The sequence below is a fragment of the Narcine bancroftii genome, chromosome 11, assembly GCF_036971445.1.
Source record: "Narcine bancroftii isolate sNarBan1 chromosome 11, sNarBan1.hap1, whole genome shotgun sequence".
Lineage (NCBI taxonomy): Eukaryota > Metazoa > Chordata > Chondrichthyes > Torpediniformes > Narcinidae > Narcine > Narcine bancroftii.
In genome coordinates this window covers 7373725-7393076 of record NC_091479.1, presented here as the reverse complement: position 1 = coordinate 7393076, position 19352 = coordinate 7373725, and the positions used below count along the sequence as shown (strand labels likewise).

General features: G+C 42.1%; 1 protein-coding gene across 4 annotated transcripts in view; it reads right to left on the bottom strand.

Moving 5' to 3' along the window:
• Positions 1–19352, bottom strand: part of LOC138745419 (furin-like) — a 124338-nt gene that overhangs the window by 23747 nt on the left and 81239 nt on the right. For 3 of the 4 annotated variants that reach the window (XM_069902420.1, XM_069902423.1, XM_069902421.1), the window contains exons 3-9: positions 15584–15679; positions 13038–13166; positions 11715–11791; positions 10306–10394; positions 5113–5285; positions 4246–4458; positions 1087–1187 (exon numbers count right to left, since the gene is read on the bottom strand). In XM_069902420.1, the coding sequence (XP_069758521.1) occupies positions 1087–1187; positions 4246–4458; positions 5113–5285; positions 10306–10394; positions 11715–11791; positions 13038–13166; positions 15584–15679 (878 nt within the window). The remainder of the gene's footprint in view (positions 1–1086; positions 1188–4245; positions 4459–5112; positions 5286–10305; positions 10395–11714; positions 11792–13037; positions 13167–15583; positions 15680–19352) is intronic. The other variant, XM_069902422.1, reaches the window with a different exon arrangement.

Genomic DNA, 19352 nt, shown 5'->3' with positions numbered 1-19352 from the left:
GCTCTAATCTTGTCCACCAGCATCAAGGAGTCTGGGTGTAGACTGGGAGATTGGTTCATTGAGCTCCTTCATTCTGTCCTCTGCAACAGCAAGGACCTCCCAGTGGTCAACCACTCCAATCCTACAACCCATTACCACACTGACGTGTCTGTCCATGGCCCCATGTACTGCCAAGTTGAGGTCACCTGCAAACTGGAGGAACAACACCTTGTATTTCATCTTGGTACTCTCCAACCACATGGCATCAATACCGACTACACCAATTACAGTTAACCCTCTTCCCCGGTCTCTCATTCCTCTGTCTCCCTTCCTCCAGGTCCACACCCTTTCACCTTCCTCCTCCGAATGGAGGTACCTTCCAGCCCTCTGCTCTCTCCCCCATCACTCCTCAGCTTTTACGTTGAGCAGACACCTCTTGCCTGTAGCTCGTTTTCCTCCCCTTTCCCCCGTCCTTTATATTCAATCATGTGCCTGATGTTCCGCACTCCTGAAAAAGGGCTCAGGCCCGAAACATTTGACTGTTTTTCTCTTTCTATGGATGCTGTGTGACCTGCTGAGTTTATCCAGTATTTTTGTGCACTGGACTTGACCCCAGTGCCTGCAGATTTTCTTGTTTACCTGCACTTACCTCAATGGTAAGATTGTTAATAAATGAAATACAGAGATAGAGATGTTCCTGTGCATGAAGCATGAAGTTAGCATGCAGGTGAAGAAACCAATAACAAAAAATCTAATGGAAAACAATGCTCGGGGGTTTAAAGGTTCAGAAGTACTGGCACAACTGTGCAGGGTACAGGTGAGCTCCACCTGGAGGTATGTCTACAGTTTTGGTCCCTATATTTAAGAAATATATACCTGAAGAAGGGCTCAGGCCAGAAACGCTGGTAATATATCTTTACCTCCAATGGCCACTGCAAGACCTGCTGAGTTCCTCCAGTACTCTGTGTTTGAGCTATTCCTGGTGTTCTTGTTATAATGCAATTTTTTTGGAACGAGCGAGAAATTTATTAAAACCTTAACTGGCAAATAATTACACAAAACATGATGCTGACAGCAGAGAGAGAGAAATTCAGCCATGATGCATACTTTGCCTCCAATGCAAGGGCAATAATCCCAGCAGCAAGGGGAGCGGAGGCAGAAGTTCCGGTGTGTGATTCCGTACATTTACATCTGAGATCAGTGGTAACCTGAGCAGAAATAAAAGGGACATCTGTTAATGAGGTTTATGAGTGACCAAGACTTAGCGATTTCAGGCAGATGAAGAAACTGGCCTTAAATACTGGGAAGCCAAAGTAAAATCGGCAACATGCTGGAAAAGCACAGCAGGTCTGTCTACAAGAGCCTCATGTCGAAACAGGAAACAATCTTTTCTGTTTCAGACAGATGACATTTTCTGTTCCGAGCATAACCTCAAACATCTATCTCAGCACTTCATAGCCTGAATATGCCTGGGACTGTCTGATCTCAGAAGCTCAGCAAACACAGGACTGGTCAGTACTTGGGAGGGGAGACCACCTAGGAACACCAGGTGCTATAGGTTTCTGTGAGGGGCTCTGGGCAAAGTGGTGACTCTCTGTCTGCCTGATGGCTAAAGAATTTCATGTATGTTACATTCTAGATGTAGTATTACGAGACAATAATGGAATCTTTACCTTTGATTCACCGTCCTCCTTCCTTGTGGGTGATATGCATATATTGTTCTGTATACAAGTAGCTGGCATGCCCACTGATGACTCAATCCCCCGTAACCCATCCCCCGTGACCTGGCCATAAAGGTCAACCTCCCTACCCCTTCCATTCATTCGAGCACATGGAGTTGAGCCAGTTGAAATCTAATGTGTATTAAAGCCTATTATCGCTCCTTACTCAGCCTTTGGAGTCATTGAAATGTGTATCATTCCTTCAGTGCTTAGGCCTATCTGATGACTCAGCTCGAAGGATAATTTGATCCAAGACCTGGCCAAACAGTCGCTGCACGAGCTGGTGTTCATTAGCAATGCTCTGAAGGATTACACTGCATGGGGTAGGAATGAGATCAAAGTGGTCTCCTTCTTCAGTCACCGGCAGCTTATAAATGGCAAGTACCACTGAGATTTTGTCTCACAATTAACAAATGAGCCTTTGGTGGATGCAAAATAACATCTTGCCTCTTCAAGTAGCAGTTGAACAAGAAATCACATTAATCCACCAGCACGTTTACCCAGCTTGTGACCATTTCACAGTCATAGTTCAAAACAGAGTTTATAGGCTGTATGACCAGGGTGTGATTTGCAACCAAATTATCCCAACCTTCATCACCCACATCTGTCATATTGACATGGAATCTTAGCCATTTTTATCTATTTTCCCAGCAGGTCTGAAAATCAATTACAGCATTTTTATTGTCACCCATTTTAGATTAGTTGACTCCACACAGATTGGGAAGATCACACGGGGCTTGATTAGAATTGCCCTTCCACCACTTGGAATGCTTCCATTGGAGCAACGTTGAGTGTGAATTTGAAAGAGAAGACATTTTCAGGTAAAACCCTTCAGAAAACTGATTGAACAGTAAAGCAGTTACTTTTTTTTTAATAGTCAAAATTTTTTTTCTTGATTAGCCAGGGCATCAAAGGTTGTGGGAAGAGGCCGGGCAGTGGGGCTGAGTGGAAAAATGGATAAATGGCAGGGCACACTTGATGGGCTGATTGGCCTATTTCTGCTCCTCTGTCTATGGTCTTAAAATTGCAGAAAAGAGGGAAAGATGAGGTATAGAAAAGTCAGTTTTACACATTTGGCAATGAAATATTAACTGCTTGTAAAGGATGCAACCAAAATTATGATTTAAGGAGAAATTTAAAAAATCAAATTAACAGAAACCACTTCTTTAAGAAAATACAAATGCCCTGACTCACTTCAGCTGTAACATTACCTCTATCAATATCAATGCTTGTTTGTAAAGTCCTTCATCTATCCCAGGATACCCTCATCAGTTAGCGCAATAAAACCCAATACAAGTAGAACAGATCCACAATCTATGAATTTCAGTGAACACATTAAAAATTGTGCTTTGGTGCTCTCAGGAATCACAGAAACCAGTTGCGTGGAGATGGAGAATGCTTGGACTTCTGTATTCCTTTTCCCTGGCTGCAAGGAACTTAATTAGCAACAATTAACCTAATTGCATACACTCCACTGCACAAAACATTCATTTGAATTTAAGTACAGAGAAAACTTGCACTAAAATCTCTATTTATCACCAGTTTCACTTTGCGAGCTAACGTTTTTCAAGGCTTAATATTTGTCCTTCAACCAGTCACCACAAAAAAATGTAATTGAACAAAATACCCAGCTGTGCACTGTAATGCCGACAACTAATTGGGGGGAGGGAGGGGGAGGGCTAAGCCCTTGAACTGTTGCACCTTCGAAATTTTTTATAACATATATTTGAAAAAAGGTGTGATTATTTCAACATCACTGCATCAACAAGTAAAACAAGGACTATATAGCCACACCTCGACTTGCGCCCGATCGAGTAATGTCCGATCGCAGATACGTCCGAGGTCACAACAAGGGCTTTTTTTTTTAAAAATCTGAAAATATACAGTGTATCATGGTCCTCAGATGACCCCAAAGCAAACCTCTGGCAGAATCAAAGAAGAAAAGACGTGCCATCAATTTGGAAGAGAAGCTAAAGGTGATAAAGCATTATGAAAGTGGTGTGGTAAATCTGTAAATGTTTTCGAGTGTGATTTGGTAAGGTCTCAACCAAAACCACAATCTTGAAGAATTGAACGAAAATTACCCAGGCTGTTAAAAGATGCTATTTAGGCATGTGTATGTACAATGTAGAGGTTCAGGTGAATATGTGTGCCGTGGTATGTTGTACAGTATATTTCACCTATAATTAATGATTTGCACCCAAATCGATTTGTGTCCTCACTTCCAGAATGTAACCCGGACTCCAGAGGATGCATGACTGTACTTAAACACACACGAACATGTGAAATAGGGGCAGGAGCAGTCGTCTGGCATATCGAAATTGCTCCATCATCCAATGAAGTAAGAGCTGATCAGGCTCTGCACTCAGCTCCTCTCATCTACGTGTTCCCCATCACCCTTAATTCACCGACTATTCAAAAATCAATATCTGTATCTCAAATACATTTAAAGGAAAGGGCTCTATGCTTCATTAGGCACAGAGTTCCACAGAACAGCTTCACGTTATGGTGACAAATTGCACTTCACCGGAGAAAAGCTACTTACGATTTGCTTTTCAAATTGTCCTCCACTGCTGTAGGTGGTAGCAAGTGTTGAGGAGCAGGCCTCGCTGTACCACGGCACGTTCCCATTTTGAGTGCTACTGCTTATTGAAAGGGTATAAATGCTGTTCGTGTACCCGTCACAGTTACAGCTGTCCTGTTCACGGCCACCATTGCCAGAGGCCCACACAAAAATGGAGCCGAGACCCCCACGTCCCTGTGAACATTTCACCAAAACGCAATCAGTGTGAGTCCAAACTTGTACAAAAGCTCCTTAAAACTTATTCCTTTAAAAATATTTTTATTGGTTTTCAGTAATAATAAGTTTGTACAGTACAATTATGGAATGTGCTCCAGAAAAAAAGATAAAGAAAAGCATTATGAGAATATCATGCATATGAATTCCCAAAGCACAGTCCATAATAACAAAGGATGGAGATAATAGATTTGGATTTTCCAAACCCCTCGCCCTAAACAAGGTTGAAAGTTAGAGTTTTTTTTAAATTTTTTATTTTTCACACCATAAATCACAATAGCCATGATATAGGTTGAAAGTTAGAGTTGATGGAAACAAAGTAGCTCACTCTGAAGTGGGATAACACACAGCCAAAGTTCTACAACACTGAACTGAGAGATTAATGTTAAGTCCAAGATTGGGCCCCATAACATTTAGAATCATTAATTACATATCTAATTTTTTCTAAATTTCAAATGTTTTAGCCATTGTGCATGAAAAGGTGGGGTATTATCTTTCCACAATCAAAATACCACTCTTTTAAAATTGTAAATCACATATAGACTCTTACGATGTTCACGTTACACAGAAATAAACATTCCACTGCCTAATCGGCAGGAGTAAAATTCACTTCACCTGAGTGATGCCTTTAAGAAATGCTGCCTGCGCTAACTTAGCAGGCCCGTCCACAGTCTTTCCATCATCTTCTGGACCCCAGCTGGCACTATAGATGTCAATGTGCTGAGGATTCATGCTAAGAGATTTGGCTTCCACAACATCAGTCACCTCTCCATCCAGCATTCGAACTCCTACAGATGCCCAAAGAATACGTATCGTTAGTACAGCAGAAAGCTTCAGTAAGTTCGGCTCAAAGCCCAGGTGAACATCAACTGCATGGTGTGGGAGGGTACAGAGTGAAATTTATGAAGGAACAGAGAAACTAGGAATTTCTGCTCGTTACTTTCTAATTCCTTCTCCATTAAGACGGACAAATTTTCCACAACAAGCCTACAAAAAGACTGATGAAATGAGGAATATTTATTTGTGATCAATTACAAAGATGCAACAAGAAGGATCTCAACTTAAGCAAGCAGAGGCCAAAGAGGCCAAAATAAGCGCACCCTGAGATTTTGTACTTGGTCAAGCAAACATGAGCCAGGCACTGGTTCAGAAAGATATCCTGGCATTTTCAGGTTGTGGGCAACACTCAAACCACCAACTTATTAATCGTCAAAATACTCCAAGGGACAATGCAGAAGCACAAAATAAAATTAACACCAGAGTATTAAGGAAAGTGAGTCAAGCAGGTGTTAACAGATGGATGTAGAGCAGGGGTGTCAAACTCAAATTCACGGAGGGCCAAAATTAAAAACTTGGACTAAGTCGAGGGCCGAACTAAATATTTATTGAAAATTTTCAACAACATCTGCAAGTTTTCTCTTCTTTCAACATATGTAATGTTAAACTTTAGGATATAACTTTAGGAGGATAATGTTACAGGTCAGGAGTAGGTAGCTCAAGTTCACCCTTTGCTTGACCTGAGGGAAACCTATTTGGTCCCTGTGGAGATGTATTCAGCATTCACAGGCTGTGTCCATTTTGGCCTGCATCAGGACTCAGCATTTCCTGCTCACTCCTCAGGCTCTAGGCCTCTATTCACCCTCGACCCACCATCCCTCTACCTGACCAGTCCTTTACTCAACCTCTACTCACCCCTCACTCCACTCGCTCTGCCTCTTCCCACCCCATCCTATACACTCCCCTCGACTGCCTCCCCTCAACCTGTCCTCCCTCTACCCGTCTCTCACCCTCTAGTCACCCCTCCCCTACTCGCCCTGCCCCTCCCCTTTTACCTCTTCCCTATCCACCCCTCCTTCTACTCATCCCTCCCTCTAACTGCCCCTCGCACCACCATAACTTCCCCTGCCCATTACTCCTCACCTACACCCTCTGCCCACCCATGCTTACCCGCCCACTCAGGCCCAGCGCGCTGCCGATCAGCCTTTGTGGAACAGCGGGGGCCGTGCGCAGCCTGCCATGTCCGTCGCGCCGACAGGAAATCACAGGCGCTCGCCAATTCGCCGCACCGCTCGACATGTGGGAGAAGTGACTGGTTGTGCGGGGAGCCTTCCAACTGGCTTGCCGGCTGATGACATCGACAGACTTCTCGTGTTACAATTTTGTTTTCCCCGTTCTCAAAGTTTGCACGGTCAACCTGCAACACTCTTGCTCCCTCCGCGTCCCGTGGATCTGATGCCCGGGTGTTGTTAGGATTCCCAGCAGAAGGTTTGTGGAACTTTACCATTCTGGATTCCTTTTTGAGAATATTCTGGCCATCTTTTAAGGGGGGTGGTTTTATGGGGGAGGGGATAGTTAGGGGGTGGGGAAGGATGTGCAATGAAGGGGGAGGATGGTGGGGGTGACATTACCAAAAAACAGCATCGGCTCTTGCTGCAGGGCGGGCCACCTCTAATACATTTTTGAAATGATCTTGTGGGCCAAATATATCGCGGGCCAGAGTTTGACATGTGTGATGTAGAGTGTTGGAGATGCTCAAGATATACCAGAGCAAAAGAAAGTGCCATTCTCGTCATCAAGGGCGACAGACAAGAACATTGACTGCTTCTCCCCTCATTTTGTTTCTAAAATCTGGTGGTATCGGCCTCTACTTTCTCAAAAGTTTGCATTGGAAACTTTGCAAGTTTCTACAGATGTGTGGTGGAAAGTGTGCTGACTGGTTGCATCATGGTCTTGCACGGGGACACCAATACTCAGGAGTGTAAGTCCCTGTAAAAGTTAGTGGACAAAGCCCAGGACATCACATGCCAAACCCTCCCCACCATCGAGAACATCTACAGGGAACAGTGCCGTCGGAGAGCAGCAGCCATCATCAAGGATCCGCACCACCCAGCACATGCTCTGTTCTTGCTGCTGCCGTCAGGAAAGAGGTCTCGGTGCCACAAGACTCGCACCCTCAGGTTCAGGAACAGCTGCTCCCCCCTCCACCATCAGACTCCTCAACGACAATCACAATCAGGGACTTATTTAAGGACTCGTACTTGTGCACTTTATTAATTTTCCTCTGTATTGCAGGTTTTTTTAAACATTTCTTTATTTGTTTACATGTACCCTGTATCTTCCTTTTTTTAATAATTTTTTATTTTTCACACTATGAACCATATCAACCAAAAAATGTTTCTCATTAAATTTACACAGTGGTCTTTTAAAACCATGTACCCAGATGCTTTTTGCTTATGTGGAACTGACGACACTGGGTCCACACGCAGGTCACCTTACTTTCAGAACTAGCAGATGTAATTAAACTCAGCCATGGGGACTTATCTGAAGATACACTTTGAAATGGAATTCCACTGCGAGGCCCAGGGAAAGCAGTTGTCAAATGGAACACTCTGAAATTGACGAATTGGTCACAACCTGTCTTGCTCGAGAAGTTTTAATAAGTCTTTGTATCTACGAGATAAACCAGGAAATCATAACATCCTGGTTCCATAATAATTAATCTTCTAAATTGTAGAATATAATGTTCAGTTTTGATTTTGACTGACAAATATGATTAATTGTTTTTGGGGTATATAAGCTTGTGGTCCTGCTGTTGAAGTTTAGACTCTCCGAGGGGTGGGAACACCCCTTGTCAAGAAGGAAGAACAGCCAGAGTCCGAGCAACGTCCCGGTTGGGGGAGGTGGAGAAGCTGCTACCGGCGCCCTGACAACCTACTACAAGTGTGCAGTTGTTGCCTCGCTTTGGCAGTTGGGACCAGTCCAAGCGTTGATAAGTATAGTTGAAAAGGCTTGCATATTGTGGTGTGAAATCAGCTTTTAAATTAGTAATAAACATTTGTATAAACTGAACTGCTCTCGGTGTGTGTGTCTATTTTCTTTCGGTAGCTCAAATACTGTGACCAATCTAAAATGAACAAAATGAGAGGTATAAGTTTACCCAAGACACCAAGTTGCACATAATGTTGTTCCCGTTTTCTTCTTACCGCGAAAACATCTATCCGATAATGTTGAATCCCATTTTAAAAAATTTTTGATGACTAATATATACCCTGTGTAACCAATTATACTGTATCATGCATAACCTTGTGTTTATTATATTCTTCATCGTTCCAGAACATAACTTTTCCCATACTTCATTTTTTATCTTTATGTTTAGATCCTTTTCCCACTTCTGCTTAGGTTTATAGTTTATTTCATTTTCCTTCTCTTGCAGCTTAATGTACAAGTTGGTTATAAATCTTTTAATTATCTTTGTGTCTGTAATCACATATTCAAAGCTGCTTCCTTCAGGTAATCTCAGTCTGTTTCCCAATTTATCCTTTAAATAAGCTTTCAGTTGATGATATGCAAACATTGCACTATGAGTTCTTCCATATTTGTACTTCAACTGTTCAAATGTTAATAAATTATTTCCGAAAAAACAATTTTCTATTCTTTTGATTCCTTTTCTCTCCCATTCTCTAAAGAAAAGGTTGTCTATTGTAAAAGGGATTAGCGGATTTTGCGTCAATAGTAATTTTGGTATTTGGTAATTTGCTTTTTTCCTTTCTAAGTGGATCTTCTTCTATGTATTAATACCCTGTATCTTCTTGAGTATGGTTTCTTTTGCAGTACCAATAAGTGGAAACTCTGCCTTGCTCACAGGAAAAAGAATCTCAGGGGAGGTAATGCCATTTATGTACTCTTACAATAAATCTGAAACTGACCTTGTATCACACGCGATGGAGGAATTAATTGAAAATTAATCAGTTAATACCTGCATTAGAATAGGTGGTAAAAATCATGCTTGAAATGTTCAGTTGCAAATGCTACCAACAGCAGCTCTGGTAATCATGAACAGGTCACGTGTTGTTTTGCGGCAGCAATATTATGCATTACAGGTCCAAAAATTGCAATAGATTACATTTCCATAAATACATTATTTAAATAATTTAATGCAAAAGAAGAGGGGAAAAAAAAGTGAGGTTGTGTCTGTGGTTCATTGTCCATTCAGAAATCTGATGGCGGAGGGGAAGAAACTGCTTATGTGCCGCTGGGAGCTCGTCTTCAGGCTCCTTCTTGATGGTAACAGAGTGAAGAGGGCATGACCTGGGTGGTGGGGATCTTTTGTTATTTTTTTTTATTTTTTATTTTTCACACCATAAATCACATTAACCATGATACACACTTTTTCCTTTTCACACATATATAGTGCCATTTTCTCCCCCCCCCGGTGGTGGGGATCCTTGAGGATAGAGGCTGCTTTCATGACACACTGCCTTTTGGAGATGATGCCTGAGGTACTGACCCCAAAGTACAGATGAAGGGAACTAATACACAAGCTGATACCATGTCAAGATGGAACAGAATCTTAATGAGGACATTTTGTTACTTTCCCTTACTATTTAATTCCTTTTGTTAACATTCTTTATGGAGATCATTCCACACTAGTCTGGGGCACTAAAATCTCCCTGCACGTGGAGAGAAAAATATAGCCATATTTCGTGGTTCAATTCCTGCTAGAAAATCGATGTAATGAAACTCAAAAGAAACACGCCTTCCTTACCATGGGGTTGAAAAGAGCAAAAGACAAAGTATCACTTAGATGAAACAAAATGACCAGGATTACTGTCAATGAGAAATATTCCACTGGGAATGTAAATGACTAGTTCAGTTGGTTTCTTATAAACAAAAACAATGTGTCAAACAACAGTCCCTCAAATTGATCAACAGGAGTGAAATTGTATGGAGAAAAGAATGGTCTGTCGGGAGAATAGATTCAGGAGGAGTGGAAGGACTCATTGGCTGGAAGAGAAAAGTTGAACATACCTCCTATTCTGGCATTATAAGCCACCCCCACACCACAAATCTCGTTGTTGGCCACAGCAGCCACTTCCCCAGCACACCGTGTTCCATGTCTGTGAAGAAATAGAAAACCAGAACGTTGTAAATCAGCAAGCAAATATTTCTGGAAAACATTTGCACAACAGCATCATCACTCTGCTTGCTTCACTCCCATTGTTAACCATGCTGAGCTCCTGAACCACAACACAAATTAGACCCTTTGGTTCACTGCATCCATGCCAACGGCAAAGAATGGTCAGCTTCTAGTCTTGAGGAGTCCAGCATCCATCAAGTCACTCTCTCTCTCCACCACCCACTCAGGAAACGTGTTCCAGATCAGGCTGAGAAGTTCTTCAAATCGCCTCACTCTCCAGTTTCCCATCTGCGTCCTTCCTTGTATCGTGAACCCCAATCATGCACAAACGGGCCTCTCCCTCTCAGCCTCCTGCACTCCAAGGGAAACAGACAGTCTCCCATCACGTTAATGCTTCATCCCAGCTCACATGCTCAGCACACACTCCAGTGCACTCGTGCCATCACCATCTGCCTCCTATTATCTCGCTCAAATTTGCCACTCTAATGCACTGTAACTTTTTGGACCAGTCTCCCATATGGGAACTTCTTCAAAGGTCAAACCAAGTTTCACATCAGTTGTATCAACTACACAACAAATACATTGGTTACTTGTAAAATTTCAATCAAGTTGATCCTCATCAATGCCAACAGAACCTCACAAAGATGTGAGGGAGCATTACAGCACAGTGCAGGCCTTTCAGCACCTGATGTTGTGGCAACCCACAAAAACCTACTCACCTTCCCTCACTCACACCCGTAACCCTTGACTTTTCCTCATGTGCCCGTCTAAGAGTCTTTTACATGTCCCTATTGTACCAATCTCCACAACCATTCCTGACAAGGCATTCCAGACACCAACTATAGTTTAGTTTTTGGCCTGATCTGTTCAACTTTCCAAATACAAGTGGCAGGAAGTTGTTCACCAGGCAGAGATGTCCCAACAAATAACATTCTTTCCTTTTCAGAAGCCTTCAAGATGACTGAACTTTCGGACCAAGGGTGGTATGCAAATTTCAGCTGCTTACTAATGAGACTGGCGTGGACAGAACGAAGACCGTAACCCAAATCCTTTCCAGGACTCCATTTGTTGGCTTGCTAGCATGGTAGTTCTGTTTTTAAGCTGAAGAATTTTTATTTTTAATTAGTTTTTTTCTTTTGGTAGCAACACCTGATGTGGAAATTGGGGCCAGGTGTGCAAGACCACAGACAAATGCAGATTCTCTTGAGGAAATAATTAAGAATTATGGGTGTACCAAGGTAATTGAAAATGAGCTGAATCACACATCCTTTCCAGCAGGTCTTTCACAACAATAACATACCGGTTCTCATTGAGCTGTGTGTAACGTGGCTGAGGATCTGGGTCATTATTGTTCACATCATAGCTGGCACCAGGATCCTACAACAGGAAAAGAAAGGATGAAAAACAAAACTGCAGTTGCTGGAGGACCTCAGCAGATCAGGCAGCATTTATAAGCAGAAATTGTCAGTCAACATTTCAGGTTGAGAGGCTTCATTTCGTGCTGATCTTTTTTAATTTTAATTTTGACCTACAGCATGGTAACAGGCCATTTCGCCTCACGAGTCCGTGTCACCCAATGAACCTATATCCTGTTACGTACTTGGGGTCCGAAATGGCCTGTTACCATGCTGTAGGTCAAAATTAAAAGGTTGACCACCCCTGATCTAGTCCCTCTACATTACAGCTGCTTCAAGCAAGACAAAGGACTACATTTTGCTAGACTTATGCTCATGCGTAGGATGACTAAATTATTAGCGAGATCAACTGGAGGTACTCACACGGACTTGTTTATCAGATGCTCAACTATTTATATTTTTTAGACATAGAGCATGGTAACAGCCATTTTATCCCATGAGCCAGTGCTGCCCAATTAACCTAAACCCCCAGTGCATTTCGAAAGGTGGGAGGAAACCAGAGCCCCTGGTGAAAACCCACGCAGACATGGGGAGAACGTACAAACTCTGGGATTCGAACCCCGGTCCGGATCACTGATGCCATAAAGGTGTTGCACTAACCACATGAAACCAACCGTGCCACCTTTTCTAGGTCTGCAAATCAATAGTTCCTTGGGATCTCTTGATGAAAGACGAGAAGTAAATTCAAAGGATAGAGTGAGAACATTTTCATCAATTAATCTGACATTTAAATTTACTCTTAATTCCAGATTAGATATCAACTTCAACAATGAAATATGCACCTCTGTCTGGACAAACCAACATAATTTTGTCCATTGCTTAGATGAGATCAACGTACCTTGCCCTTGAGCTATGTTAAGTACGTACATTGGTTATTGTAAATTAATCCTGTGGGATGCTGTGAGAATTAGTAGTTTGATGGGAATGCAAAAGAGTACATGGGGAAATGGGATTGTTCAAAGTCAACTTTAATTCAAAATTCCAAATTGCCAATGTTACAAAATATGGAAGGGAAAAAAGATTTTTTTTTACTGGATGATTCATTAGTCTGTTCTGAACAAGTTAACCACAATTTTTTGTGTTGGAATTACTTGGATTTTTCCCTTAACTGTATTCTGGGACCTTGAGAATACTTGCAAACCAGCGTTCTTTTTAACTTATTAGCTTGGAATCATGTGCCCTATTGAGAATTAAAGACATCTACTTACATAATTAATTTCTAGGTCCGGGTGATTCTTCTCAATACCATCATCCAGAATGGAGACCACTACCCCCTTTCCTGTATAACCTTGCCTCCAGGCATCTCGCACATTCAGGTCACGATGATTTGAACTATGCTTTAAAAACACAGAACAACATGAAGCTTTACGACCAATTTTGATATTGAATGAAATAAGTAAAGCCTTTTTGTCTTAGCTCTGCTCTTTCAAAGACTGTATTCTGATTTTTTTTTGTTGAGAATTCAAATTCCTTTCAAAAGTTCCTTTGCAGCGAAGATTTAGCACCAAGTGTAACCCCTTCATCACATCACAATGAATGTCCAATACCCCAATATCTGATTGCTCAATAATATCTTGTCCGCACGTTCTGTTGGACCAGGAGCAATGTGCCACTTGAGCTACATTCTCAAATTTTACTGCACAACTATTACAGCGCCAGTGACCCAGGTTTGAATCCCGTGCTGTCTGTAAGGAGTTTGTACGCTCTCCCTGGTCTCTTCATGGGCTTCCTCTGGGTGCTCCAGTTTCCTCCCACCTTTCAAAATGTGCCGGAGTTTGTTTGAAGGTTGATTGGGTGGAATTGGGTGGCACAGGCTCGTGGACTGAAAGGGCCTATTACCGAGTTGCATTAAATTTTAATTAAAAAAAAATTTAAACATACAGCTCACGAGTCTGTGCCGCCCAATTCACACTTTATAACCCTACACCCCGTGTACGTTTTGAACGGTGAGTGGAAACCAGAGCACCCGGGGGAAATCTTCACAGACATGGGGAGAGCGTACAAACTCCTTTTTGACAGCGCGTATTTTGAACCCACGTTTTCCCTTGCAACCGTGTCCCGCATCGGACTTGTCAGCCACAAACGAGCCTGCAGCTGATGTGGACATTACCCCTCCATAAATCTTCGTCCGCGAAGCCAAGCCAAAGAAAAAGAAAAAAAGCAATTTTGAACCCAGGTCCCGATTGCTGGCACTCTAAAGGTGTTCCACTTACCACTATGCCAACCGTCCCCCATGTGTCCCAATTAAAAACTACTATATTCATTGATTTCATCCAACAAATTCTACTCAAGGATTATGGTTCCCTTAATTAAAAACTCAAAACTTGACTTATACCATCATGGATACATTGGAGAAATTTTATAAATTTGTTAACAAGACTATTCATGCAGGTAAATGCATTTCAAAGGGCAATTAATAAACCGGTTATACTTTTTTTTTACAAAGCAAATGGATCAAAGCTACTTTAAAAAAGACGACTGACTGCAAAGGCATGATCTTAAGTTTTAAAAAAATTGTATTAAGGAGGGTCACGCATGAAACCAACGGAAACTTTAAAAAAAAATCACACCAGTCCTGACCAATTGCTCTCCTGCTGGGTCTGTCTGAACAGGAAAATTATTTTGAAGGTCAGTGTTTATCGAATTCTTTGTAAAATATTCATTAACAGGGAAGGTTCAGGGGTCATGGGTTGTAAACTGACAAAGGAAGGCTGTTAAAAATTGCTTATGAGAGAGTTCAGGAGATGGTAAACTTGTTGGCGAGTGGACGACCTGGATCTGTGCAAATGTGCGCTGCGGGGGTGGGGTGATTCAAAGCTCTGAAAGGAGGCAGTAGCGTTGGACAGAAATTTAATCCACACCATGGCCACAAGTACTCTGCCTCTCCCTACCCCATTATTGGAACACAGCAGGAGTCCATTCAGCCCTCAAGTCAGAACAGCCATTCAACTGTTAATCTGAAATAAAGTCAATCTATTCACCTTTTGGGACTGCTGGCTGGACCACGTTTGCTGTCTGTCCTCAGCTTCCTGAGAGGTGGTGGTGTTGATGAATTGCCTTCACGATCTGACTGAACTCAATGACACTATCCATCTGTCAATGTCAGCTTTAAGATGTTCAATTGTTCCCAGTGCCACACAACTCTTACAGCTTGGAGGTGGGGGGAATTACACAACCTTCACAATCTCTGAGGGCTGTTCTAAACTTTAATATCACTCATTGGAAGGCTTAAAGTTACTTCAGTAATCTCTGAAAAAAGGATTGAAGCTTCAATTTACTTTACACACCAAAACCATCTTTCCCCAATTCAGCATTGGGTTTTTTAAACCTCATCTCATTTTTCTTTTTGCACAACATGCTTGCCTCAGGACTTCACAGTGGCCCAAGAGAGCCTAACCAGAGGATAGAACACGGAACACTGTTAGCCAACATCTCCACATGAAGCACAATATTTTCAAAATGGCAAAGCATTTTAGAATTTACCATGATTACCTTCCTCAGCCAAGCCAGCCAAAGACCCACAGCTCTATATCTAATCCAAATCAGACAAGTATGGGCTAGCTGGTGGAAGTTTTGGCTCACTCCAATCTTTGTTTTCTCCTTTCACCATTCCTTCCATTTCTAAACCATTCTATACAAAAGAACTTCCACAACTGAGCATATTTTGTGGTACACCTTCCTTACGGGAGCTGGGGCAAGGCGTGCACATCCATTCCAGCAATTAGGCCGGACCAGTGCAGAAATCACCACTTACCAGGTACCATTGCTGTGTAAACTTGGGGTCGTTGGGTTCTCTGTAAATATCCCGCTTTGTCCTTCTCTTTATTACTTGCTGTTCCAGCCATTTAACCTGTTTACAAAGATAAAACAACGTCTCATAATGAATTAATCCGTACACTATCCACCTCTAAAGGAGATTGCAGACAAGCAATTGTTTAACTGGATTTTTAAAAAACATCTGGTGCACAAATTAAAAGGGAAGGAAAAGGTGGTGGATTTTGGATTCTGTTCAAAGAACTCCACCTATATTTGAAAAATTTACAAATAGTGCCTTTAGTTTTAAGATAAATTCAAAACTGGAAAAAGGAAAACCCAACTGCTAAAAGAACTCCCTGCTAATGAGACCTGATGCAGGATCTCAACCAGAAACATCCCTTGGATTCTTTCAGTGCTTTTCTGATCAAAATCTCAGCATCTCCTGTGATTTGTGTCTCCGTGGTTCAAAGCCATTTAGCTTATTAGAAAGGCACATCCTTTCAAGATTATGACATATTTGGACATTTATTTTAACTGGAAAAACAATTTTGGCCACATCAGTTAAACTAGAACAGGCAAATTCAAACAACAAACCATTAAGCAGAAGCCCATAAACAAGACCTCAGGAGCACGTTTCATATCAGAGCTCAAGCCCCTTTGACACTGACTAATAACTAATTTCTGAGTAATGTAACTGACAGTTATACGGATAGCAAAAAATACTTATTTGATATTTTTTTACTGTTGATTATTCATTTATATTGGCCATTAACATATTTTGATATCCTTAGCAAGTGTGACAAAGTTGCTGCATGTTAAGCCTATTCTGAGAACAGCCCAAATTTAAGCTGGTGAGCTCTGAACCATGGAAATCATGTACACATTGCATTGAACAACAGCCAAACTATTAATGCAGTTTGTCCGCCCATCAGGATACATCACAGCAGCATCTCAGTGACAAATGGCATAATCCCATGCCACGTACTGCACTCGTTAATAGTTCCAAGTGGATCTGTTTAGTCTAACCCAGACACTCTTATTCCACCTGCAAGTCGCCAAGATGAAATACTTCCCAACCAGGACTAACCAAAACCATGGTTAGATGCTGCGGTCCAGGCCCTTCTCAGAGATTATGATGCTGGTTTCAGGACAGGGTGCTGGGAACACTGAGAGTGAACATTTTGCCATGAAGCAGAATATTGACACTGCATGTCCAAAATGGCAAATCAATTTAGAATTCACAGTAGCCACCTTCCTAACCCACAACTTCATTTATTTCGAGCTGTGTTTTCGGAATTAGACAAAAATGGTGGAATTTTTGGCTCCAAGGTTTTCTACTTCAACCATTACTTGACTCACAAAATTCTTGTTTCGTATTTGAGTCCGTCTTGCTGCACGCTTTTCTTGTGGTTCAAATTTCAAATTGATCAGCAAATGCTCAATAATTAAAATAGAAAATAAGTAGGTTAAATAGCAGCTGTGGAGAGGGACTGATGACCTAGAAGGGGATGAGTGACAGAAACCAAGGGAACGTCAGTGTTCGGGCAGAGACTGAATGAGGCAAGTGGAAATGGGGCTGGCTGAGAAAGGGCCGTGAAGATGCCGGTTGCAACCCAAAGCACCAATAGACCATTTCTCTCCATGAATGCCACCAGTCCTGTTAAGTTCCCCGAGTTTCTCAATTCTTGCTCAAGGGCCGGTGACAGCTTTTTTTTTTTCACACCATAAATCACATTAGCCATGATATACACTATTTCTTTTTGGTGACAGCTTGTTAAACAACAACCTAACTTTAGGGGATGCAAAGGGAACAAAGAGTGGAGAGGCAGACACTTGTATAATTTACTCTTGGTTTATACCTTCCCACAGGCATAGTCCTAGTACTCTCCACCGTTATCCCTTCTCTGAAACTTAATTTCATTAGCTAACTGTTTCACACCTGAGTAAAGATCAGCCTGAAATATTAACTATTCCACTAACAGCAATTTAAGGTTTCCACCATATGGAGATTTTGCTTTTACATTTTTAAAATTTACACCTACAGCACAGTAACAGGCCATTCTGGCCCACGAGTCCGTGTCACCCAATTAACCTACAACCCCCCCCCCCCCCCCACCGACCCAGTACGTCTTGAATAGTGGGAGGGAACCTGAGCCCCCAGGGAAAACCCACGCAGACACGGGGAGAATGTACAAACTCCTGACAGCGGGGAATTCGAACCCTTGTCCTGGTCATTGGTGCTGCGAATGCGTTGCACTAACTGCTACGCCAACTGTGCCACCTGCTTTAATTATAAATACTAAACCAGAACCTTTCATTGCTCTGCTCAAATAGTGAAATTATCGCTTTGTCCAGAAACCATTTTGTCACATGCAACACTCTTTACATGATACACTACTGAAGAGGTTATAGCTGTAACTCTTCACAGTCCCATCAGAAATTGAGCGAAGCTCTCATTCCTCCCACCTTCAGTGGGAAATTAATGGGTAGTGGTGCTCTGTGGTCTAAACGTTAGTCTCCCTCAACCAGTCATTCTCAGCGGGAGCCCTACAGTTCCCCTTGGAGCACAGCATATCTAAGCAAAGGCCTTGTTTTCTTTTCCTCTCATGTCTCAAACAGTACAACTGCGATTATCCAAAATGATCGGGAATCAGGCCCATTTTGGATTAACTTTTTTTTGGAGAACCGGTCTTTTTTTTTAAAAAAACATCCCAGTAGCAACAGCAAATCACTTATATCAGTGTTTATACAACAACAAACAACAAGGAAATGCTTTTTAGCATTAAAATAATGTTTAATTCTCACCCAAAAAAAAATGCTGGCACTACCGATCACGTCACCTCCCCACCGAGGCCCCGCTCCTGCCTGGGTGCAAGGGGTCCCCTGCCGCCGGCTGCGGGAGCCTGAGGTCCCTGGTCAGTTTGGCTCCGTAAAATATTTGGATAAATGAGGATTTTGGAGAATCCGATTTCAGATAATTGGAGTTGTACTGTAATTTTTTTTTGTTTTTTATGTAGATGGTAGAAGTACAGACGAGACCAAAACAACAGCTTCTCAGGGAAGGGAGTCCATAACTTTGAGCAGAGTCCTGGGGGAAGGTGGGGGGGGGTCATAGACCAAAAAGCATGAAAGTGGCTGATTGAGAGAGCCTGGCAGCAAACTGAACTGTGGGGATAAGAGGGTGAAAGAGGGAGGGAAAATGCTGTCCCCTAGAATTGCATCATCACCCATTCTAAATATAGTCCCAGCAATTTTAAGAAAGAAAAATCTCTGATCCGGGGGCTGGTGGGGTGGAAGGTGGAGTCTCTGTCTTTGTTCTACCTGAGGGATGCAGGATGAGAATGGAAATAGAAGAAATGGAGGAGATAGTGACGATCAAGTCCACAATGAAATCTCATCATGTAGAAATAACAAAAGACCAATTGTCTGAGGACATGGCATGCATCTGCAGACTCCTTGTTTACCTCTGCGTACTGCACTATAACAAACAGCCCGTCTGCAGTCAAAGTAAGAATATTTGCATCCAAGTAAGAGTCTATTCCTTGCCCTTCAAGTTGGAAAGAAATCTTGGCTCTATTAAAGTTTCTGTCAGTTTATGTGCCACAAACATGAGATTAATTTTCAGCAAGAATAAGCAGATTTGCATCTTGGCTGCCAACTGCAAAGTTAATGCTCAAATCCAGAAAAAAATAGGCAAAACACTCATTTATTCATCTTGTGTCATTTTCTTGAGAAATAATCCTTAAATGATCCTGAGGTGGCCAAAG